The sequence below is a fragment of the Nuphar pumila genome, chromosome 5 (assembly GCF_984573655.1).
Source record: "Nuphar pumila chromosome 5, dmNupPumi1.hap1.1, whole genome shotgun sequence".
In the NCBI taxonomy this organism is placed as follows: domain Eukaryota; kingdom Viridiplantae; phylum Streptophyta; class Magnoliopsida; order Nymphaeales; family Nymphaeaceae; genus Nuphar; species Nuphar pumila.
The window spans coordinates 18757849-18784086 of record NC_143253.1 but is presented as its reverse complement, the minus strand read 5'-3'; the positions used below and the strand labels follow the sequence as shown (position 1 = coordinate 18784086).

Here is a 26238-nt window from a genome sequence, read left to right as displayed (position 1 = left end):
TCACCGGTATTTCTTGCTCACCAAGCTTCACTACACTCCCATCACTACTTCGTTGCTTATTAAACCGACATTCCATATATTCAGTCTTACTCTTACTCAACTTAAAACCTCTAGCTTCCAATGTCTGTCTCCATAATTCTAACTTAGCATTAACCCCAGCTCTAGACTCATCAATCAAAACAATATCATCAGCAAACAACATACACCACGGTACATTTTCTTGAATTGATCTCGTAAGCTCATCCATCACTATCGCAAATAGGAAAGGGCTTAAAGCAGATCCTTGATGTAACCCAACCGTTATCGGAAAATTGGTTGTCACCCCTCCACAAGTGCGGACATTGGTTACTACTCCTTCATACATATCTTTAATTATACTAATGTACTTGAGAGAAACACCTTTCTTCATCATTGTCCACCAGAGAACGTCCCTAGGTACTCTATTGTATGCCTTCTCTAAATCAATAAAAACCATATGCAAATCTTTGTTCCTCTCTCTATATCTTTCAATAAGTTGTCTAAGAAGATGTATAGCTTCCATAGTTGATCTTCCAGGCATAAAACCAAATTGATTCTCCGATATCATGACAACCTTCCTCAACCTAGACTCAATCACCCTCTCCCAAAGTTTCATAGTATGACTCATGAGTTTTATACCACGATAGTTTGTGCAATCTTGTATATCACCCTTATTCTTATATAAAGGCACCAAAGTACTCTTCCTCCACTCATTAGGCATCTTATTTGTTCGCCAAATCAAGTTAAAAAGATTTGTCAACCATTCTAAACCTTTCGCTCCCAAGCATTTCCAAGCCTCGATAGGTATACCATATGGGCCAACTGCCCTTCTTGATTTCATTTTCTTCAAAGCCTCTGCAATTTCTTTCTTTTGAATCTTGCGCATGAAGTCACGATTTATCTCATGAAAAGGAATGGAGAAGTCTCCAAGATCTTGAGCATGACTATCATTAAATAGCTTATCAAAATAATCTTTCCATCTCTCCTTAATCTCCTCATCTTTGACTAAAACCCTTTGCGTTTCATCTTTGATACATCTAACCATACCCAAATCCTTCGATTTCCTATCTCTCATCTTTGCAAGCCTATAAATAACCTTCTCGCCTTCTTTGGTATCCAACTTGTCATAAACCTCCTTATATACCTTAGCCCTCGCGTTTCGAACAACTTTTTTAGCTTCCTTCTTTGCTATCATATACTTCTCCAAATTCTCATTATCACGACTCTTACTTAGATTTCTATAACACTCTCTTTTAACCTTAATAGCTAATTTGACATCCTTGTTACACCATGATGTATCCTTACCTAGTGGTGCACCGCCTTTAGACTCACCCAATACCTCCTTAGTCACTTTTCTCATGCCACTCGCTATCTGATTCCACATTGATTCTGAATCCTCCTCGAGACACCAATCAGCTTCCTTAACTACCTGCTCTACAAACATTCCTTGTTTAGCTCCTTTCAGTGACCACCACTTAATTCTAGGATCTATCCTATGTCTATCCCTTTTGCGGCATTGTCTAATTCTAAGATCTAAAATTAAGACTTTATGTTGTGTAGCTACACTTTCTCCCGGTATAACCTTACAATCGATGCAACAACCCCTATCTCTCTTTCTAAGTAGGAAAAAATCTATCTGACTCGTATTAACCCCACTTTTAAATGTTACTAGGTGAGACTCCCTCTTCCTAAACCAAGTGTTTGCTAAGATCATATCATAAGACAAACAAAAATCTAAAATCCTTTCTCCACTTTCATTTCTTTCTCCTATACCATAGCCTCCATGGATACTCTCAAATCCATCCCTACTAATGCCTACATGTCCATTAAGGTCACCGCCGATGAAAAGCTTTTCTCCATAAGATATCCCTTGTACTACTACATCTAAATCTTCCCAAAATTGATGCTTAATGGAATCATCTAAACCTACTTGAGGTGTATAAACACTAATAATATTAATAATATCCGTACCTTATACTAATTTAATAAGTAAAATTCTATCACCCTTCCTACGGACCTCAACTAAATTATCTATAAACTGACGACTCATAACAATCCCTACTCCATTCCTATTCCTATTTATTCCTTTATACCAAATCTTATATCCCCAAGGTTCTATCACTTTAGCTTTCTCACCTACCCATTTGGTCTCTTGAAGACATAAAATATCAATCTTTCTCCTATACATAACATCTACTAACTCTACCAACTTACCAGTTAAAGACCCTATGTTCCAAGTGGCTAACCTAATTTTATGGTCTTGGACTAACTTCTTTACCCCACCCGTCCAACAAAGTGAGGGAACCCTTGCCTATTTGACACCACACCCGGGCGTCGGTGTAACGCGTCGCTTCTGGGCGACGATCTAGCAACCCTTGCCCATTTATCACTGCCTCCGGGCCTAGAGAGTACAGTGCGTCGCTCAGTAGGGAACGCCCCAACGAAATTCTCATATTGGTTCATTTTCATAGGATATGACAAAGTTTTTATGTTGGCTGTCACAGGCCTACCGCAACCCTCCTCCTTTATCCGGGCTTGGGACCGGCAGTGTATAACTAAACAGTTATACACAGGCGGAGTTATTAATACAAATAAAATAAAATATTAAAATATTATTTACTTCTGCTATACTGGATTTTTGCATGTACCCTCTTATTAATCTTGTCTAGGGGTGTCAACGGGTTGGGTTTGGTTCGGACCCACGATGAACCAGACTTGGACCAAATTTTCGGGTATGGCGTCGGGTCCAGACCCAGGTCTAATCGGTCCACCATAAGAAAAACCATACCCAGACCCGATAAGAACTACATGAACCAAACCAGGTAAATGTTAGGAAAACCGCAAGCAAGAAACAACCGAGACCCCCCAGAGAAATAAATTTGTTATGGGGGCACTGCCCCCCAGAGACCCCCCGCTAGGGGTGCCCCCTCCCCTAGACCCCTGTGCCACCGCACAAACAAAGGTCCTGTGTACCTGCGATGTACCTCAGTATCCGCTTCACTGCCTGCTGTAGACACCCCGATTTTGACCAAGAAAGATTGATCAAATCGGAAAAAGGGCGTGACTATGCCACTATACCAACCTTGAAGCGATCAGAGTACCCTCCTCGCCAACCCCCCTTTTTAGCAGAATTACTCAGATTAATGAAATAATGCGGCAGTGTGTTGAATATCCATGTTGGGAATCCTAATGGGAGTGACGTGGACAATGGTGGGACCCATGTGGGGAATCCTAGGGATGGTCACGTGGATTCTAGAGGTCCTTATGGTGAGTCCATTGTGAGTGGCGATTTATCTCCAGGTCTTTCAAGCCCAGCCATCTTCCATGGCTGCCAACTCCTTGTTGAGCAAAAGAATTAGCATTAATGGTGCCTCTTCATATTGGTGATTCTCGACCGTCCAAAGCCAAACGTGGTTCTGCTTCGAACGGTGATCCGTCTATTTCCAATGGTGATACCCGGTCCCCCGGTGATCTGGTATGCCCTAATCCCTATGAACTCAATGAAAATCTTTAGCTGGAACGTGAGAGGCTCATAAGTAGCGAAAAGAAGCGAGATTAGGAAATGTCTGTCCTCGACCACATATCTGCTTCTGAGTGGAAAAGAAAAAAAAGGTAGATCGATGTTACTCTGTTAAGGCAAAATGGAAACGGTGGGACTAGGGAATTGGCATTCCTCCCCAAAATGCCGTGCCGCATTCTTTGCCTTTGGGAACCCTTTTGTATTGATGTTAGTCTTGTTGCTGAATCCGATCAGTTTCTTACGATTAATTGGAGGTCTAATGGCTTTAATATTATAATAAGGTATCTATGCCTCACTGCTATTAAGCGAAGAACCCTTTGGAAAGATATTAATAATTTCCAGCCTTCTGAACCTTGGTTACTCATTGGGGACTGAAATGTTTTGACTTCTAGGAGTCAGAACCCCCAGCTTGGGAGGACGTCCAAGATTTGAAAGACACTATCCGTTATTGCTCCCTCTTGGAACTTACTGATGGTAGTGTGAAGTTCCCATGGCATAATGCTCGCCAAGCTGACCAGCTTATTGCCACAAAGATAGACAGAGCATATGTCAATAATTGTTGGCTAGATTCCTTCCCGGAATCCAAGTTGACTATCCTTAAAAAATCCCTCTTGGATCACAATGCACTTATTGTTAACTGTAATGTAAGATCCAGTTGGGGTTACCCCCCTTTTCGGTTTAGAAAGATGTGGACCAGGATAAGTGCAGGAGCATTGTTGAGAACAGCTGGAGTACCCCTTGGCCCTCCGATGTTGCGTGTGACTCTTAAGCTAACTGAAGTAAAGAGAAGACTGTCAGAATGAAACCACAATGAGCTGGGTTCGATCTTTGACCAAATCGACTCGGTCCGAAGCCGAATGCTTTATATGAATTCAGACGTTGAGCAATCAGGCCGCCTTGACTATGGTGAGTCGGGGTCAACTCAACAAGCTTTTGGAGATGGAGGAATCCTACTGGCGTAAAAAATCCAGGAGCACTTGGCTCAAAGAGGGGGACCGGAACACAGCCTTCTTCCATGCTGCCACCAAAGCATCCATAGTCCATAGAAAGTTCATGAAATTTTTTTGACGAGAGGATGGATCCAAAATCGAGAATCAAGAGGCACCATTAATGCTCAAGAAGCTGCTTCTTTAAAGCCTTGTTTTCTGACATTCCTGACCGTGATACAAGGCTTGCGGGTATCTCTGGATTGGTGGTTAGTGGGGAGGAGAACCATATGCTACTTCGGCCGATGGAAGATGTTGAGATGGAGAATGCTGTCTTCCAAGCGGATGGTGACAAAGCCCCGGGTCCGGATGGGTTTCCTGCATGCTTCTACCAGATCTACTGGGACATAGTGGGTAAAGACGTATAACGAGCTGTGAAAGATGACTTTGAAAAAGGTACTCTTCTCTTGAAACGTATAAATACGACTAATCTGGTTCTTATTCCTAAGAGGGTGCATCTGCTCTTAAGGATTTCCGACCTGAATGTTAATGACCTTACATAAGGTTCCTTCTCGTTGCTCCCGTTCTGTGTTATATGCAACTTTCTATAGAAAATTCTTTTTTCTAAGGTGATGGTCAATCGCATGCGACCGATACTCCAGCGCATCATCTCTTATTTATTTGAAGAGAGCCTTCTTGCGGGGCAGGTCCATTCAAGACAGCATCCAGCTAGCTCATGAATTGGTCCATAGTCTTTCTACTAGCAAGCGAGGAGCGGTCATGCTAAAATCAGACTTCTTGAAAGCGCCGTATCAGTTGGACCTTTTTGAGAGAGTCTCTATCCACACTTGGCTTTGATTGTAAGTGGGTTGACTTGGTGATGGAATGCGTGTCCACGGTCTCGTTTGCGGTTTCGATTAATGGGATTCCAGGGAAACTCTTTAAAGCTATGAGAGGTTTTGGGCAAGGGGATCCGATTTCTCCATACCAGTTTCTCATTGTCATGGAGCGCCTATCCAGAATAATCCTTCTGGCTACTAGAAGTCGATGGCTCCGTCCCCATCAAAGCTTTCAATGGGACTACTCCTTTTTTGCGGACGACGCCTTATTCACTATAGACCGGACTCCCCCAAGAAAGAATATAAGTAGTAGATAAAGAAAAAAAGGGACAAGCCTCTGGTCTCTTGATTAGCAAAGACAAGTCGAAGGTGTTCACTTTTCATCTATCTCCTACTAGACAGAGGAAAGTGGTGAGCGGGTTGGAAGCATGCCTCTCTCCCTACCTTTGACCCTTGTTCCATGGCAGCCGCTGATATGTGCTCCCCTATGTTGGACAGAATTCCATCCAGACTCTCTTCGTGGAAAGGGTTTTTGTTATCGAGGGCGGGTAGGCTGGTCCTTATTAAATCAGTCCATAGTGGTATGCCAATTTCTTGGCTTCCGTCCTTTCTTCTCCCTATGTCTGTTGTTGGCAAAATGGAGAAGATTTGACGTTCTTTCATCTGGCAAGGTTTCGAGCATAGGGGCTGCCACCTACTGGCGTGGGATCAAGTATGTAAACCAATGACGGAAGGTGGGCATCCGGTCCATCATGGACATGAATAAGGCACTATTGGCGAAGCGTGCATGGGTTCTTCTTACTCAGGTGAATCCGTGGGTTAAGACTATGCAAATAAAAGACCTATAAAAGGAAATACAAAAATGAAAAGGGTCTTGGGGCTGGAAAAGCATAGTCAGAAGGTTGGTTATGGTTGCCGATGGATGATTGGTAATGGTAAGACTATTGACTTCTGGTTTGACCCATGGGTAGGCCACTACAGTCTAATAGCTCTCCTCCCAGATATGGGTGTTTCCACTTCTATTGTCAAACCTGGTAGAAAAGTGTGGAATATGGTTAAAAAGGGTGTGTCCAGTGAGTGTGTTCTTGATTCTGGAGCGGGCCAGACATACCCTCTTCTTGTTGAGGCTATATTCGGTCACTATTTCTTTTAGTGAGGGGGAGGATTCGATCTTTTGGGATTATACGGCGGATGGTGTCTATACAGTTAAGTCTGGTTGGGAAGCTTATAGAGCTGTTGGTCAGCCGTTCCGGTGGGCCAAGCAACTATGGTGCCCGAATCACTCTCCTAGAGCGGCGATCACGTTGCGGCTGGTGTTGGACAATCGGCTCAATACTTGTGATCGATTGAAGAGGTTCGGCCATTCATTAACTAGTGAGCATCTGCCCTCTTTTTAATCAGGATGAGGAGACTACGGATCACCTATTCTTGAATTGTCAGATCTCCAGAGCCTGATGGACTTGTGTCACGTGGATGTTTGAGAAAAAGTTTTGCTTTGGTCGATCTATAGTCAGGCAAATTCAGGTATGGCTTGTGACTAGTTTCAAATCGAAGTGGTTAACTAATGCCTGGCTGGAGGATTGCCAGTCAAATGGTTTTTTAAGGTCTGCTAGAAACGATGCCATCTTCCAGGGGTTAATCGTCAATCTCGGCGATCTAACTAGCTCGCTATTGAGGTGGGCAATTAGGGTCTTTCTCTCGGAAGATCCTTCTTGGCCTACCTGTGATCTTAATCAAATCTTCGGTGGCTCCATCGTCACTCTTACTCTATTTTACCGAAGGAAGGGTGGCACTCTTTGAACATCTATTCGGTTCTCGTGAAACGTGAATGGTGGATTGGTTACACTCTTAGAGACTTGACGGGTGCTTACGTTGCTGCTGGGAACATCTTACGATGCCTCCACCTTGAGTGGTGAGGGAATCAATCACAACATCTTAAGAGACAGCGGCCCGCCCCTATGAAGAATATGAAACCATCTGCCTTACCGCACTTCCATGCATGGCGAGCTGATACTTAATTGATTGAAAGAAGGCGGGGCCGCAGGTCCCCTGCCGGCACTCCGGCGAATCCCAGAGGGAGAAGGGGACGATAGGGGCCCCGTAGGCCACCTGTCAGGCCCCCGATGGGCACAGGGGGTGGTGGGAGGCCGCGGCAGGGGCTGTGAGCCGCCTGTCGGCTTCCCGGCGAAATTTTTTTTTTAATGGGGTTTTACAATAACAATGTTAAAGCGATCGTACCAAGCTTTGGGTGCATGTTTTAAATCATAAAGAGTCTTTCTCAATCGAAGCACCTTACGAGGTGTATGTATATAAACTTCTTATTTTAAATCCCCATTTAAAAAAATATTTTTTACACCCATTTGGTACATGGCCCACCTTTAACAACTATGAGGGTCTTATTTGAAGTCATCCTACCTACAGGTGCAAATGTTTCATCATAGTCTCTATATTCTTGTGCGTAACCCTTGGCAATTAACTTGCCCTTGTTCCTTTCTAGGGTCCCATTGCTCTTAATTTTAACTTTATAAACCTATCTGCAACCTATGATTTTCTTGTTCCTAGGCAAATCAAATATTTTTAAGTCTTAGATTTTTCAAGTGCTCTTAATTCTTCATTCATAACTTTTATCCATTTGGGATATTTCTTTGCCAGATTATATGTAGCAGGTTCAAAGTAGGACAAAATCTTAGCTAGACAAGCTCTATATTGTGGAGAAAATGCTTTATATGAAACAAATCTATCAGGAGGTAAAGAAGTCTTATTTGATCTTCTAACTCCTTCTAGGTGTTGGGTTTCTAAGGTGCAATAGTTTTCTAGAGCAATTGGTTGTCTATCATTTTCACGTGTTCTATATTCTTCTAATTCAATATCCTCACCACCCTGAAGATTAAGTTGAGGCTCTTCATTGCTAACATTCTCAAATAAAGAATCATCACTACTTTTAAGTAATAACTAAAATAAAAAAAGAGTTCTTAGGCACATTTTGAAAGAAACTTTCGTTCTTTAAAAAATAAACATTCCTTGAAATATAAAGTTTGTCCTTTTCTAAATCAAAACATTTAAATCCTTTTTGAGTTTCCCCATATCCAAAGAATACACGCAATATAGCTTTAGGAGAGAGTTTATGATTCTTGTTAATGAGAACAAAACACTTACATCCAAAGGGTCTTAATCTAAGATAATTAGGAGAGATTTTAAAGAGTATCATAAGGAGAAATATTTTGAAGCTTATATGATGGAAGTCTCTTAATAAGATACACAACAATCAAACAAACTTTAACCAAAAAATGTTTTGGAACACTTTTTGAAATTAAAAGGGTTCTAGTGGTCTCAATTATGTGCCTATGTTTTCTTTCAGCTAATCCATTTCGTTGATGTGTATAAGCACATAATCTTTGGTGTAAAATCCCATTGTTTTAAAATCATTTGACATAAACTCTTCCCCAGAGTCTGAGCGGAAGATAGAAATTTTAGTTTTAAATTGATTTCCGACAATGTTATAATATTTTTAAAATTTTCAAAAACTTCATACTTGTGCCTAAGAAAGTATATCCAAGAAAATCTAGTATAATTGTCAACAAATATCACATAATAAGAGTAGCTACCTTTAGATAAGATAGGAGAAGGTCCCCATACGTCCAAATGCACTAATTCAAACGGTTTAGAAGAAAAGGTCCTTTTAGGAATGAAAATGACTCATTTTGCCAATAACACAATCCTCACAATGAAAATTTTCATTACAAAATTTATTCAAATGTGGTACATGAGATAATTTTGATAAATTACGATGTCCTAGTCTTTGATGTCACAAAACTTTATCTACATTTTGAACATTATAACAAAATTATCTTTTGGAAGAAAAAGCCGATCCATGTAGTAAAAGTCTCCTTCTCTTTGTCCTTCCTCAATTTGCTTCTCAAACTGGAGATCCTGCACCTAACATTGCTTAGATGAAAAGAGACACTACACCCATGGTCGGTAATTTAAGAAATAGAGAAGGTTTAAATTTAATCTTGGGTACAAATCTAATTTTTGGAATAGAAAAATTTTGAATACTTTTGAAATTCCCAATGCCTTTTATATTAAGAGAGGACCCATCATCGGTAAAAACATTATTTTGCGTTGAATTAGTGCAACATTTGGAAAGCAAAGAAATATGTGGAGTCATATGAAATGAGGCTTCATAATCTAAAAGCCAAGAAATCTTACTTGGGGGCGAAGATGTAGAGACCGTGGCTCCTGAAAGAGAGGAAAATCAGTTCTTGATTAGTGGATGAAGGGCCTCCATGATTTGAGAGAACATGATTCCATTGGATTTTGAATCTTCATTGGTTCAACTTCTTTCTTCGTCAGACATTTTCACGGATGCCACCTTTTTGTCTTCTCTTTCCTTGAACTTGGGACAATAGGACGTGTCCCGGTTTTCCATAACTATGATATATTATTATTTTCTTGTTGTCATCATATCTAGGTCTCTCATAGTAAGGTTTTGAAAAATGTAGTGGTTTGTAAACATTTGTATTTGTAATGAAATATGGGGAAAAGGAAAGTATGTCCTACAATGGACATTCACACATAGAAATCAAAGAACAAGTCCAAAAGAGGACATACACAAAAGCCAATAATGGCTAGAAAGCATAAAATCTTTTAAAGGCACAAAGAGGCTTGAAGAAGCCACACCTTACAAAGGGGGAGAGCCCACTTATTTATAGGCAAGAGAGAAGTGAGGGAGAGTTAGAGAAAATAGAGAGAGATTGGGGGCCCAACGACTCTTTGTTGGGCCCCCCAATGGCTGTGCATTTAATGCACAAAAAGAACAAAAAAGAAACAAAAAATAAATAAGAAAAAAAGAAAAAGAAAAAGGAAAAAGAAGAAAAGTAAAAAAGACTACAATGCCCCTATTGGACAAGTTTACAGAACTACCCCTTATCGGGTAGTGTGTGATAAACATATATATATATATATATAAATATATAAATATATTGATTACATATATTTTAACACCCTCCCTCAAGCTTTATGTGGATACAACCGAAAGCTTGTTGAGAAGAAACATGAAACGAGGAGCAGCAAGGGCTTTGGTGAAGAAGTCCGCCAACTGGTACTCGGATGTGACATAGGGCAGTGCTATGGTGCCTTTTAGGTATTCATCTCGAACATAGTGGCAATCCATCTTTATGTGTTTAGTACGCTCATGGAAGGTGTGATTGCTTGTCGCAACACATCTTCGAAGGAACTGAGATGATGATGCCCATATCTAAGTCACACAAGCTCCATGGTTGTAGTGGACATTGCACGATACTCCGCTTCTGTTGAGGACAATGACACTTTGTGCTGCTTCTTGCATCTCCAAGAAATCATAGTCACCTAGGAAAACACAAAAACCAGTGGTTGAGACTCTATCATTGGGATTTCCTCCCCAATCAGCATCTGTATAAGCAATTAAATCAAGAGATGATGAAAAGGAAAGAAAAACTCCCTTAGTTATGGTGTCTTTAATATATCTGACAATCCTTAAGACTGCACTCATGTGCACAATTGTGGGTGCATGTTGAAACTGACTGACGGAGTGAACTGCATGAGCTATATCTGGCCGAGTGATGGATAAGTATGTCAGAGACCCAACGAGTTGACGGTACAGAGTAGGATTCTCGAGAAGTGTCCCATCTTCCAGCCTTAACTTTGCATTGATAACCTCAGGGGTTTCTGTCTTCTTATCATCCGAAATTCCAGACTTGGAACAAATGTCAGCGGCAAGTTTCATCTGAAAGAGAATATACCCTCGGGGAGAATAGGCAACTTCAATCGTAGAAAATATCTTAAGAAACCAAGGTCAGACATGTCAAAATTTTCTTTTAAAATTTTCTTAATACATGGATTCCTTGCTCATCACTTCCAGTGATGATCATATCATCAACATATAGTAGTAGAATAACTACAGAGGATCCTACACTTTTCACAAACAACGCAGTGTCAGTATAACATGAACGAAAATTTAAGCTAGTCATTACATTGCTAAATCTGTCATGCCAAGCCTTTGGAGCTTGTTTTAACCCATATAGTGCCTTTTTAAGTTTAAGAATTTTATTTTCACCAATAGATACTCCTGGTGGAGGATCCATATATACCTCTTCACTTAGTTCGCCATTAAGAAATGTGTTCTTAACATCCAATTGATAGATAGGCCATTTTTTAACGGATGCAACCGCAATAAGAGTCCTAACACTAGTCATTCTAGCTACGGGAGCGAAGGTTTCTTCATAGTCTATTCCGTACTCTTGAGAATATCCTTTGGCTACCAACCTAGTTTTATAACGTTCTAATGACCCATCACTTTTAGTTTTAATTTTGAAGACCCATCTACATCCAATAGACTTCTTTCCAGTGGGTAACAAAGTTATTTCCCAAGTTTTAGCCTTTTCAAGGGCACTAAGTTCTAGTTTCATGGCTTCAACCCATTGAAGAATGTTTTTGGCTTCATTATAGTGTGATGGTTCATGATAAGAGTGTAATGCAATTAGGCATGCCCTATATTTAGGTGTTAGAGACTCATAGGAAACAAACCTATTAGGAGGATTGGAGATTCGGCTAGATCTCCTTAAAGATGTTTCTTCTATGTTGGAATTTTGAGAATATTTTTCTAAAGCACTTATGGGAGCTTCTTGACCACGCCTAACATAGGTTTGAATAGACCTATTCTCAAAATTATTACTTCCATTTTCAACATTACTAAGAGGAGTATCCTCTAAATCATTAGGAACTTCCTCTTCGTGAGGAGTCACATCTTCTTGAGAGAGAAGATCAAATAAGAAAGCATATTCGCTTTCATCAATATCTTTATTTTTCTCAAAGCCGTTCTCATTTTCTAAAAAGGTAACATCTTTGGATACATATAGTTTGTTGCTTTTGGGGTCAAAGCACCTAAAACCTTTTTGATTTTCTCCGTATCCTAAGAACACACATTCGATAGCTTTGGGAGATAACTTATCTCTTTTATGTGTAAGGACAAAACACTTACACCCAAAAATTCTTAATCTATTAAAATCGGGTGTTCTTTCAAAGAGTTTTTCATATGGAGATATATTTTGTAGAGATGAGGATATCATTCTATTTATCAAATAAGTGGAAGTTAAGGCGGCTTCGGCCCAATAGCATTTTGGAATTTCTTTGGAAATGAGAAGAGTCCTAGTGGTTTCCAAGATGTGTCTATGCTTTCTTTCGGCTAGACCGTTTTGTTGAGGAGTCCTAGGACATGACCTTTGATGACAAATGCCATTGATTTCTAAGTATTCTTGAAATTCATTTGATAGATATTCTCCACCGGAATCGGATCGAAGAATGGAGATATTACTTGAAAATTGGTTTTTGACAATCATATGATTTTTTTTAAAGAAATTAAAAACTTCGGATTTTAGATTGAAAAAATAGATCCACACATATCGAGTGTAGTCATCAATAAAAATAACATAATATGAGTATCCTCCTTTTGATATGACCGGAGAAGGACCCCAAACATCCGAATGGACTAATTCAAAGGGTCTTTTGGACACAAATGTCCTATTTGTAAAAGGGGTGGATTTCATTTTTCCAAAAATACAACTCTTGCAAACAAAATGTTTCTCATTACAAAATTTCTTTCCAAAAGGAAATGAGTACATTTTTGAGAAGCTTGGATGTCCAAGTCTTTGATGCCAAGTTTCAATATTTTTATCTTGGACATGATTACAAAATGAGTTAGTGGGAAGTTTCAAATTGTTCATGTAGTATAGATCTCCCCTCCTATGGCCTTGCCCAATCCGCTTCCTGGACTGGAGATCCTGTATAGATCTATCCTTGGTTGAGAAGGAGATTTCACATCCATGATCACATATTTGAGAAACAGATAAAAGATTTAAATTAAGTTAAGGTACTACCCTTACGTTTGGCACAAAAAAATCTTTTGAAAAGTTTAAAGTTCCAAAACTTTTAACTTGTAAAGAGGTACCATCGGCGGTGGAAACAAACAAATTTTTGGAGTTGCTACATACATTGGATAGTCCATTTTCAATAGGGGTCATATGAAAGGATGCTCCAGAATCAAGAATCCAAGAAGACATACTTGGAGGAGAGGAAGAAGCAATGACGACTCTCGAAGTTGACGACGATTTGAGTAGAATTTGAAGTGCTTCGGATAGTTGAGCAAGAGAAAATGACTCTTTACCTTTCATTGGCTCCTCCTTTTTTTGTGAAATTTCTTCAATAATAGCAACTTTACCTTTTGGAGGTTAATTTATCTTCGGACAATTAGGTCTTATATGACCCGGTTGTTGACAATGATGGCAAATGGCTTTCCTATAATTGCCATTATAGTTCTTTTGCCTCCCAAAGTGTGGAGGCTTATAAGCTTTCATATGATTGCCAAGTTTAGACACGGCAAGAACTTCATCTCCTCCTTTAATCATGCCAAGCCGCATTTCTTCTTGGCATATTTTGGCTATGACATCTTCCAATGGAAGAGGTTTAGCTCTATGAAGAAGGGAGGATCTAACTTGTTCATATTCGGGCCTAAGCCCATGTAAAAATTAGAAAAAGTGTTCTTTTTCCATTTGTTCTCTTCTCATTTCCACATCTTCACTAGATACCCATTTGGGTTCAAGAAGGGATAACTCATCCCATAAGGGTCCAAGAGTGCTATAGTAATCTCTTACACTTATTTCACCTTGCTTAATGGTACGGATTTTTTCTTGGATAAAGAATTGATGAGCAAGGTCTTTTTGGGTATACATACCTTTCATAAAGAACCATGCTTCATTTGCTAGGCGGAATTTAGCAATGTTCGCGCAAATCTTTAGCTCCACGTTGTTCATGAACCATGCAAGAATGTTCGCGCAGTGTATAACTCCGCCTGTGTAGTTATACACTGCCGGTCCCAAGCCCGGATAAAGGAGGAGGGTTGCGGTAGGCCTGTGACAGCCAGCATAAAAACTTTGTCATATCCTATGAAAATGAACCAATATGAGAATTTCGTTGGGGCGTTCCCTACTGAGCGACGCGCTGTACTCTCTAGGCCCGGAGGCAGTGATAAATGTGCAAGGGTTGCTAGGTCGTCGCCCAGAAGCGACGCGTCACACCGGCGCCCGGGTGTGGTGTCAAATAGGCAAGGGTTCCCTCACTTTGTTGGACGGGTGGGGGTAAAGAAGTTAGTCCAAGACCATAAAATTAGGTTAGCCACTTGGAACATAGGGTCTTTAACTGGTAAGTTGGTAGAGTTAGTAGATGTTATGTGTAGGAGAAAGATTGATATTTTATGTCTTCAAGAGACCAAATGGGTAGGTGAGAAAGCTAAAGTGATAGAACCTTGGGGATATAAGATTTGGTATACAGGAATAAATAGGAATAGGAATGGAGTAGGGATTGCTATGAGTCGTCAGTTTATAGATAATGTAGTTGAGGTCCGTAGGAAGGGTGATAGAATTTTACTTATTAAATTAGTATTAGGTACGGATATTATTAATATTATTAGTGTTTATGCACCTCAAGTAGGTTTAGATGATTCCATTAAGCATCAATTTTGGGAAGATTTAGATGGAGTAGTACAAGAGACATCTTATGGAGAAAAGCTTTTCATCGGCGGTGACCTTAATGGACATGTAGGCATTAGTAGGGATGGATTTGAGAATATCCATGGAGGCTATGGTATAGGAGAAAGAAATGAAAGTGGAGAAAGGATTTTAGATTTTTGTTTGTCCTATGATATGATCTTAGCAAACACTTGGTTTAGGAAGAGGGAGTCTCACCTAGTAACATTTAAAAGTGGGGTTAATACGAGTCAGATAGATTTTTTCCTACTTAGAAAGAGAGATAGGGGTTGTTGCATCGATTGTAAGGTTATACCAGGAGAAAGTGTAGCTACACAACATAGAGTCTTAATTTTAGATCTTAGAATTAGACAATGCCGCAAAAGGGATAGACATAGGATAGATCCTAGAATTAAGTGGTGGTCACTGAAAGGAGCTAAACAAGGAATGTTTGTAGCGCAGGTAGTTAAGGAAGTTGATTGGTGTCTCGAGGAGGATTCAGAATCAATGTGGAATAAGATAGCGGGTGGTATGAGAAAAGTAGCTAAGGAGGTATTGGGTGAGTCTAAAGGCGGTGCACCACTAGGTAAGGATACATCATGGTGGAACGAGGATGTCAAATTAGCTATTAAGGTTAAAAGAGAGTGTTATAGAAATCTAAGTAAGAGTCGTGATAATGAGAATTTGGAGAAGTATATGATAGCAAAGAAGGAAGCTAAAAAAGTTGTTCGAAACGCGAGGGCTAAGGTATATAAGGAGGTTTATGACAAGTTGGATACCAAAGAAGGCGAGAAGGATATTTATAGGCTTGCAAAGATGAGAGATAGGAAATCGAAGGATTTGGGTATGGTTAGATGTATCAAAGATGAAACGCAAAGGGTTTTAGTCAAAGATGAGGAGATTAAGGAGAGATGGAAAGATTATTTTGATAAGCTATTTAATGATAGTCATGCTCAAGATCTTGGAGACTTCTCCATTCCTTTTCATGAGATAAATCGTGACTTCATGCGCAAGATTCAAAAGAAAGAAATTGCAGAGGCTTTGAAGAAAATGAAATCAAGAACGGCAGTTGGCCCAGATGGTATACCTATCGAGGCTTGGAAATGCTTGGGAGAGAAAGGTTTAGAATGGTTGACAAATCTTTTTAACTTGATTTGGCGAACAAATAAGATGCCTAATGAGTGGAGGAAGAGTACTTTGGTGCCTTTATATAAGAATAAGGGTGATATACAAGATTGCACAAACTATCGTGGTATAAAACTCATGAGTCATACTATGAAACTTTGGGAGAGGGTGATTGAGTCTAGGTTGAGGAAGGTTGTCATGATATCGGAGAATCAATTTGGTTTTATGCCTGGAAGATCAACTATGGAAGCTATACATCTTCTTAGACAACTTATTGAAAGATATAGAGAGAGGAACAAAGATTTGCATATGGTTTTTATTGATTTAGAGAAGGCATACGATAGAGTACCTAGGGACGTTCTCTGGTGGACAATGATGAAGAAAGGTGTTTCTCTCAAGTACATTAGTATAATTAAAGATATGTATGAAGGAGTAGTAACCAATGTCCGCACTTGTGGAGGGGTGACAACCAATTTTCCGATAACGGTTGGGTTACATCAAGGATCTGCTTTAAGCCCTTTCCTATTTGCGATAGTGATGGATGAGCTTACGAGATCAATTCAAGAAAATGTACCGTGGTGTATGTTGTTTGCTGATGATATTGTTTTGATTGATGAGTCTAGAGCTGGGGTTAATGCTAAGTTAGAATTATGGAGACAGACATTGGAAGCTAGAGGTTTTAAGTTGAGTAAGAGTAAGACTGAATATATGGAATGTCGGTTTAGTAAGCAACGAAGTAGTGATGGGAGTGTAGTGAAGCTTGGTGAGCAAGATATACCGGTGAATGATTATTTCAAATATTTGGGATCCATCATTCAAAAGTATGGAGAAATTGATGGAGATGTAAATCATAGGATAAAGGTTGGGTGGATGAAATGGAAAAGTGCTACTGGAGTGCTGTGCGATCGTAGAATGCCATTGCGGTTGAAGGGAAAGTTTTATAGGACGACTATTAGACCCGCTTTACTATATGGTACGGAATGTTGGGCTGCCAAGAGACATCATATTCAAAAAATGAGTGTAGCTGAGATGCGGATGCTTAGATGGATGTGTGGAAATACAATAAAAGATAAGATTCGGAACGAAGAGATACGTAAGAAGGTAGGTGTTGCACCCATTGAAAATAAGATGCGAGAGAATCGTTTACGGTGGTTTGGACATATTCGGCGAAGGCCTAATGATGCTCCAGTTAGAAGGTTGGAGAAATGGGAAAATATATTAGTTAAAAGAGGTCGGGGTAGGCCTAGGAAGACTTGGATGGAGATGATAGGAAAGGATATGAATGCTTTGAACCTCACCGAGGACATGGCGTTGGATAGAAATGATTGGAGGAAAAGGATTCATGTGGAAGACCCAAAATGAATTTCTTTTTTGGTTCATATCGCTGACCCCAATTGTTTTGGGATGAAGGCGTAGTTGTTGTTGTTGTTGTTGTTGTTGTTGTTGTTGTTACTTTCCCAATCTTCTACCTTCGATTGGTGATCTTCAATAGCCTTCATGCGAGCATTTCCTTCTAGAGCTTTTTCTTGATCACCATCCATTTTCGTAAGTTGAAGTTGAGGTTCCCTAATAGTGCCCATAACATATCCCCAAAGCTTTTTACCTTTGAGGTTGTTCTCCATGGCGGCGGCCCACATCATGTAGTTAGTACCATTAAGCTTGAAGGAGAGATCAATCTTTTGTTCTCCTTCCATCATATAATCAAGAATGGAGGACAAACCAAGAGAGAGGAATAACTAGAAAACTTAGCTATATGAATCAAGAGCACAACCAAGGCTCTGATACCATGTAATGAAATATGCGGAAAAGGAAAGTATGTCCTACAATGGACATTCACACATAGAAATTAAAGAACAAGTCCAAAAGAGGACATACACAAAAACCAATAATGGCTAGAAAACATAAAATCTTATAAAGGCACAAAGAGGCTTGAAGAAGCCACACCTTACAAAGGGGGAGACCAGAGTTACCAGTCGAGGAAGCGGGAGCGGGAAGCGATACGGGAAGCGGGAGCGGGAAGCGAGGCACTTTAAAAAATTTAGGAAGCGGGGAAGCGTGGGACCACTTAGAAGAAAATTCCGAACCGTCTCGGAAACGACCTAGGAAGCGAACCGGAAGCGACCTAGGAAGCGAACCGGAAGCGAGGGGAAGCGAAAAAAATGAAAAAAATGGGGAAGCGAGGGGGAAGCGTGGGGGAAGCGTGGGGGAAACGTGGGGGAAGCGTGGGGGAAGCGCGCTTCCCATTTATGGGAAGCGCGTTTCCCATAAAAGGGGGACGCGCTTCCCATAAAAGGGAAGCGCGCTTCCCAAAAAAAGGGGACGCTTCCCCTCACGCTTCGGAAGCGCGACGTTTCGCGCTTCCGAAGCGCGCTTCGGGGAAGCGCGCTTCCCCTTTTGCCTAGGCGCTTCCGGTAACTCTGGGGGAGACCCCACTTATTTATAGGCAAGAGAGAAGTGAGGGAGAGTTAGAGAAAATAGAGAGAGAGGGACCATTGGGAGTCCCAACAAGGAGTCGTTGGGCTCCCAATGGTCACAATTGTGACCGTTGGGGGCCCAACGACTCTTTGTTGGGCCCCCCAATGGCTGTGCATTTAATGCACAAAAAGAACAAAAAAGAAACAAAAAATAAATAAGAAAAAAAAGAAAAAAGAAAAAGGAAAAAAAAGAAAAGTAAAAAAGACTACGATGCCCCTATTGGGCGATTTTACAGAACTACCCCTTATCGGGTAGTGTGTGATAAACATATATATATATATAAATATATTGATTACATATATTTTAACAATATTGGCACCCGGTTTTGAAACGACCAAGATCTCCTTAGAATCGCAAATGGATTTCAATCTTGTCTCCTCCATACACACTTGAGCCAAGACTTGATGTAAGGAAAGAGGTTTTTCCCTATGAATGATATTGACCTGAACTTTTTCAAATTTGGGTCTCAGACCTCTAAAAAATTAAAACAGTTGTTCCTCATGCTTGTACTTCTTCCATTCTTGAGTATCATTAGGTGTCTCCCATATAGGCTCAAGCTTAGCCAATTTATCCCAAAGTTTTTTTAGGATACTATAGTATTTCCTCACCGTTTACCTCCTTGCTTACAACTATGTATTTTGTCTTTAAAATCCCACTTGTGAGCGACTTCTTTTTGGGTATAAGTTTGTCTAACATATTAATAAGCTTCATCCACTCTTTTAAATTCAAGAATATCGGAGCATGGCTCCTCGTGCATACTACTCATAAAGAGAGAAAAAACCTTGACATGACCCACTTCCCACTCTTTATAGGCTTTTTTGTATTCAAGCATAGACTTTTCTCTTTCAACTCCCTTGAGGCTCTTCTTAGATTTACCATCGTCTCAAAAAACCATTTTTTTGAGAATTGGTTGCGGTTCCAATGCGGAACCATCAACAAATTGCTACGTACCTTTACTCATGAGGATTCTTTTCACTGCTGCGGCCCACATATTGTGGTTTTTCCTATCAAATTTGATGGGAACCACGGTTACAATTTCTCCATCAGCCATAACGGAGAAGAAGAGGAAAAAAAAGGAGAGAGAGCGAGACAAGGAGAGGAGAAATCTTAAGTTGATATAGATCCACCGTAAGCTTTTTTATATGTTTCGAGATTTCAACATGTCCTTTTCGAATCCACAAGCTTTCAAGAGCTTCTAGCTTTGATACCATGTAATGAAATAACAAGTGCACAAACACAATGCTACAAAATGGCTACAAATGTGCACATCAACAAATACAAAAGCCACTTATGGGCCAATTACAAAAGAGCCACTAAGTCATAAACCTCACAAAAGGGAGCAAGAGCACAAATATAAAATATAAAATATTATTTAAAATGCTTAGAACAAGCATACCTCAAGATGGAGCCTGGGGGCATTGGGGAGCTCCCCAACGACTCTATGGTCGTATTGACCATAGAGCCCCTAAACAAAAAAATAAATAAAAAGATAAAAAAAACAAAAACTGTCCCTAATGGACAACACCTATTACATGTACAAAATGACAAAAATACCCCTGATCATATACCCAAATTTCATAACCAAAAATATATATATATACACAATACGTTTTAAAAGTATACCTAGGTTATCTGCATTATGAACTTGGAAACCAATTTTGCAAAAAGGTCTTAATTATCCAAATCATTGAAATTGTTGGGATGTATTTAGACTTTGAATATTTCCTCAATCACCATTTCTTTTGGCTTTTGTGCAGAAGAATCTCTGCTATTTGCTTCATGGATTTATGAATGATAGTGATTATCTCTCTGAAACGATTTATATGACTGCTTCATTTTGTAGTTCTGTAAAAAAATCAGTCTTAACTGCATGCTACAGCATGGAAATGCTTGCTGTTTGACCATTATCTTTTTCATGACGAGAATTACAAGTGTATTCTCTGCGATCATTTGTCAAGCATTTTTTTCTTGTATTCATTCAGTTGTTTTTCATTGTATTGCAGAAGTTGGTGGGCTATTATAACTTCAAGAGCAAGACACACCAAGATAAGCTTAACCCAGAAGGTTTGTGTAAAGCAGTAATGTTTGCTTTGCTTGTGAAAGAGGAGCTTGAATCGTGGCCTGAACAAAGCATGCGTGAACGGAAGTGGCTTTCCATCACTGATGCGGTGAAACAGTGCCGACATCCATGGATGGAAGAAGCTCTCCATGAATTCTTAATTTGGCATGAAGCCAGCCAGTCGTGAACATCCTGTGCTACAACCTATTTTTGCATACTGAAACTAAAATTGACCCCTTAGGATTAGACCGGAGACAGTTTCCTTTTCCACTCATCATTTCATTTCATTATTTTCTTGTTCCATCTTAACCTTAAGAAACCCCTTTTTTAGGGGAATGAAATATTGTCCTTCAATTTACAGCCAGCGAATATTTTCTGTACATATTCTGTAGTGTTGGGTTCTTTTGTAATCCCAGAGACTGTTGCCGATGCTGATTTTCAGGTTTCGCTAGTAAAGTTAAAAGCATGGCCTCAGAAAAGAATTTATAGTAAATCAGAGCTTTTGGAGTTTTTGTTGATGCATATTTACTTTGAAAGCTAAAAGATTCATCTTTTATTATATTTGATTTTTCTTCTGAAAAAAAAAAGACTTGAAATCCATGTTATCTTAAATGGGACGTCAATGGGAGCAAAACAAGCTTATCATGATAAGTTGGTAGCTTCTTTATGGTAAGTTGGAAGTAGTTGTTTCTGTTTGTTGTCAGACTCTCGTCTTTCTCAACCACAATTATGGCTTACTCTATGTCGCTGTTGTGTTCTATAAAATTGCACTACAGTGGGGCAACACAAAAGTGGATCAACTTTTTGCAAGCGTTTGTAGACAATTATTCTGTTGGTGGTGGCTGAACAGAGTATCGTGTCCAAGTACCGTGATTCCTGTAGACATGTCCTCAATATACCAACGATGCGTTTAATTTTTACCATGCATCATCTGTCAAAGTTTAGATCTTGAAGTCAGCATGATTTATTTTTTCAGATAATCAATCCCCTCCCTTTACCTACAGTAGGCAAGCCCCATTGTGGGTTGAGGTTTACATGCCAATCAGGCGGTTTGTCTTTCCATAAGATGCTATCACCATCCTATTTTTTTTCCATAGGCAAGCTGGGTTTAGGTGGACCTCTGCCAGTTTATTCATCACTAATTGATAAAACTTTTCTAATTACACCTCTTATGAGGATGCCAGTCAGTGGGATGGTCTTTCCAAGATTTCCTAATCCCTGATTTGTTTAAGTTCGCGAGCCAATTTGGCAAAATTGGATGAGCTAAAAGTATACAAAACCTGGATCCTGTCAAAACTATAGAGCAATGCCAAAAATTCTGAGGGAATCTTATCTGATCTTCCCCTTCCCTCCAAAACACTCCTGGTTTTAACTGCAACATCTATTCTCCCTGTTTCAACAATGAGCTTGCTCTGCTGACCAACCTGCTGCAAGATTGTTGGCCATCCACCATTCTTTCTCTTCCAAGATCCCGTTTTGCGTGACACACCCTGCCAAGATGAAAAACCCTTTTATCATCTCGAATGGTAAATCCAAAATGCCAGTTCTGGTTAAAAATTCCATTAATGTTGATCTTCAACCATTTGGTTTGCGGAGGTCACCAACAGTCTAGCTGTCTCCATCTCTGTGCGATCCTGTTGGGGCTATTCTTCATCAGCATGTTACACCATCATTGGCAGGTCAAACATAATATTAAGACATCCTTCAAAGCTGAAGCTCCCACTGGTAGCCTACAACGGACCTTCAACAATTGCCTTCATTCTCGACAACCAGCTCCGGTTATTAGTGGAAATTAGAATCTGATATCCTCCTATATCTATATTCTGCAAAAGATAAACTGTTCTGCAAAAGATCGTTAACAATGGTGGTTTCAGGAAACAAAGACTCATAAGCTATCTGAGTCGCACCTATTAACAGGAAATCCCCTGCAATATTTTGAGCGGCAAATGCAATTCTGGTGCGGTAGGTCATAGAGTGAGAGAATAGGTGAAGATCAATGTAACCAGGAGGAGGTTGAATCCATTGATTCGGAGCAGCTGTACTTGGTCCAGCATGTCACCAATTACAGATTTTGAACCGACCATTCGAGCTTCATGTAGCTTTCTTTACATGAGTGCCAGATCAAGTGGAGGATCCCATCCAAACTCAATTGCTCGTTTTAAAAAATAACTTTGTTCCTAAGCTTCTAGATCTGCCAAATAATGGCATGAAACCACCATTGGAGTTCCTGAATTAATGGCTGAACTAATTTATGAGTTTTCCCCAAATTTCGACAGGATATATTGCCAAATACGGCCTGTGACTGGGCAATCAATGAAGAGGTGATGGTGGTTTTCCGAATTGCCACAACACAACCAACACACAACAGAAGTCTAATGGAAAATATTGATCTGAACCCGAATTCAAATATACAAAAAAGCAATCAAATGTTTAAATATGATATGAAAACATGTTCGTATCTTTTTTTTTAGAGGAAAACATGTTCGTATCTCGTACTGAATATGTATATGGGAAAGGTGCATCGGAAGCCAATTGAATCCAACTCCATTTGCAATTCTACCCTCGTCTCGTGGGGCACCCAGCTCCGATCCAGCTCATGTTGTAGTCAGATGCATCCGTATAGAAGGAAGATGGCTAGAATGCTTACATCAACAAAGGCTGGTCCAGCCATCACCTTCGGCACATGATGGCTGGACCAGTAGAATTGCAACATTTTCTCAAAACTTGAGACACCTTTAGTAAATTACCCCATGAAAGCTAAATATGAATACCGTATATAAGGAGTCACTAGAATATGAGAATTGGAAAGATGAGCATTTTCAACACTTTTTTTTGCAAATCCAACCATGTGGCACGGTGAATTTGCTAGGAATCAGCCATTGGATCGTGTATTTTTTATGAAAAAATATGATTTTTGAATGTTTGAATATTTATGAGATTATGAGTCATTGGTTTTAAAGCGTTAAAAAATCTCATTTATGCATCAGAATAGGATGATTCAAGAGTGGGTTCTTATAAAACCAAGCATATAGATCACATCCCTACGGTTAGATTCAAGAGAAGAGAATAAAAAATCCATGACAATTGTGGTTCACACATTAGTTCTTATATTTTCAATTCTCATATTATAGTGACTCTCATATATAATACTATATATAAAATATTTAAATTGTAAAAAATAAAAAAGTGTTTTATATGCCAATATCATATAAAAATATTAGAAAATGATTGTAATGTCCTTGTAAAATGGTGTGTTCTTTGAAATGCCTCACAATTTGTTGAAATCCTTCCCATATCCAAAATGTCTAACTCCTGATTGTTTAAGACTATAGCACGGCATTTACAAATCATTTTTGTGAATGTCATACTATATATGTGGATGTACATCAGAAGTATTTAGTTGAAGAAGGTTTTCACATTTTTGGAACATTCACAAAAATGATTTGTGAACATCATATTATATTGCGAATGTACGTTGGGAGTATTTAGTTAAAGGAAGTTCCAACATTTTGGAGAAATTTGCAAAAATGATTTGTGAACATCTATTATATTTGTAGACGTACAACAGGAGTATTTAGTTAAAGGAGGTGACCCAAAAATCATTTTGTAGCCCAAATTGGCCACTGTGAAAACCAGCTTCCTGATCTGAGTTGTGCCAGGGAGTGCAAAGGTTCTCCATCTGATCGACTAGGGTTGAAACAACCCTCTTGATGCACTCAAGTTCGGTGTTCATCTTCGTGGTCTCTTGTCATTGTTGAAAAAGCTCAATCTGTGTCTTCTCAGAAAAAGTCTGAACTTGTTCTACGTGCTTGTGAGTTTCCTCACTTTTTGGTCACGAAAGCTAGAAATAAAGAAAATTAGTAAAAAGAACAAAAATATGTAAGTTAGCTTTCTAACACCACCAGTATCACACTGATCCGATGAGCAATCAGAGTGATATGACTTTTGGAAGATAGCCTATACAACAACTATCATCTGTAGCCCAGATTTCTACCACGGTCTTATAACTTAGAAACAAGAACCCAAAGGAGTTTTTGATCACTATCTCAACTTTTCAATGGCTGTAAAAACATTGGTTTTTTATACCAGAGCACCCAGATACTATCTAAGAAGCATAAATGGGTATGCAAAAAATAGTAAAAAAAGTGTCTTCTCAATTTATATGCAGTTTCAAATGCCTTAGAGGTAGAATCCAAACCCATGCTAAAAATGAGAACCATACATTCGATTGTCAGTTTTCTAACGAATCTTAGAACATGAGGATAAGACTTACAAATAGGGAGATACAACATTGCCAACAAAACAAGGTCTCACAAAAAATAAAATAGTCTGGATTTTAGATCCGGAGTAGATAGGGAGATACAACCTAGCAAACCTTGATTCCATTATCAAAATGGAGTAGGGGCAGAATCAAGCCTCATTCTTAATCAAGAAATTAGAAAGGTCAGTATGTTATGTGAGAGAGAAGGCAAGTTTGGAAGAGGTTAACTATTGGGTTCCAAAAGATAAAAAAACCTTGGTTTTATGATATCAAAAACTTTTTAGAAATGGAACCTTTTCTGAGAATACCCATCCTAGAGACAAGGAAGCCATTTTAAGATTGGCCCAACGATATTACTTTTTAAGTAGAGTCTTCTACAAAAAGGGGTTATAACAGTGAACTCTTTAAATGGCTGAATGAAGAGGAGTCTCAAAAGACCCTAGAAGAATTTCATGGTGGTTTCTGTGGATGGCACATTAGTATTCAGATGATGGTAAAAAAAAAATTATGATTGCTATTCTCATGTCAAGAATTATAAGGAATGCTAAGAACATGTTGATGTTATTCATGCATCCTCATGTATTATGTTTCATCTCCTTGGCCATTCTTCATGTGGGCATTTGATATTATAGGTCTCATTTATCTGTATACACCAACGGTTTTTGCTACATTTTAGGTATCATCTGCATTCATTTACAAGAATATTGTGTGTCATTTTGGTGTACCCAAGGACTGAGTAAGTGATAATGATTCTCATTTAAAAAATGATAAGATTCAAAACATGTGTAAAATTTTTTATATAACCCAACATTTCTCACTCTCCCTTACCCCTAAGGTAATGGTCAAGCCAAAGCCACCAATAAAACCATCATCCACATCATAGAAAAGAATGCAAAGACTAGTCATGATTGGCATGATAAGTTGCATGATACATTGTTTGCATACTGCATCACCATTTGTACACCCACCAATGGAACCCCTTTCAAGTTAGTGTATGAAACTCAAACCATTTTTCCTTTGCAATTATAGTTTTCCTCACTTAGGTTAACTACTGCCTTAGAAGCCCATCTTGAACTTAGGTTGGCTGAGCTGGATCTCTTTGATGAGAAGAGACTTCTAGTAGTTAAGCACAATGAAGAATACATGAAAAGGATTGAACGATACTATATTAAACATGTGATTGAGCGGTCCTTCCAAGTTAACAATTTGGTCATGAAATTCATTCACCATGTAGGGTCTCACACCTTGGGGAAGTGGTTCCCAAATTGGGAAAGGCCATATGTTGTAAAACAAGTCCTACCTAGGAATTCATACTGGTTGAACAATTTCAATGGAGTTGAATTACACGATCCAATCAATGTCATGTATTTGAAAAAATTCTATTGTTAGATTATATATTATTTGAAAAGCTTTGCAAAAATATTCTAAGTGTTATGTAAATGTATCTTTTAGGATGAT

The 26238-nt window shown here is 39.2% G+C and overlaps 1 protein-coding gene across 2 annotated transcripts in view; it reads left to right on the top strand.

Moving 5' to 3' along the window:
* LOC149837000 (nudix hydrolase 16, mitochondrial-like) overlaps positions 1 to 20901 on the top strand; it is a 54636-nt gene extending 33735 nt beyond the window's left edge. For both annotated transcript variants that reach the window (XM_090005738.1, XM_090005739.1), the window contains exon 4: positions 20464 to 20901. In XM_090005738.1, the coding sequence (XP_089861864.1) occupies positions 20464 to 20706 (243 nt within the window). In that variant the 3' untranslated portion in view covers positions 20707 to 20901. The remainder of the gene's footprint in view (positions 1 to 20463) is intronic.
* Positions 20902 to 26238: the final 5337 nt, after the last annotated feature.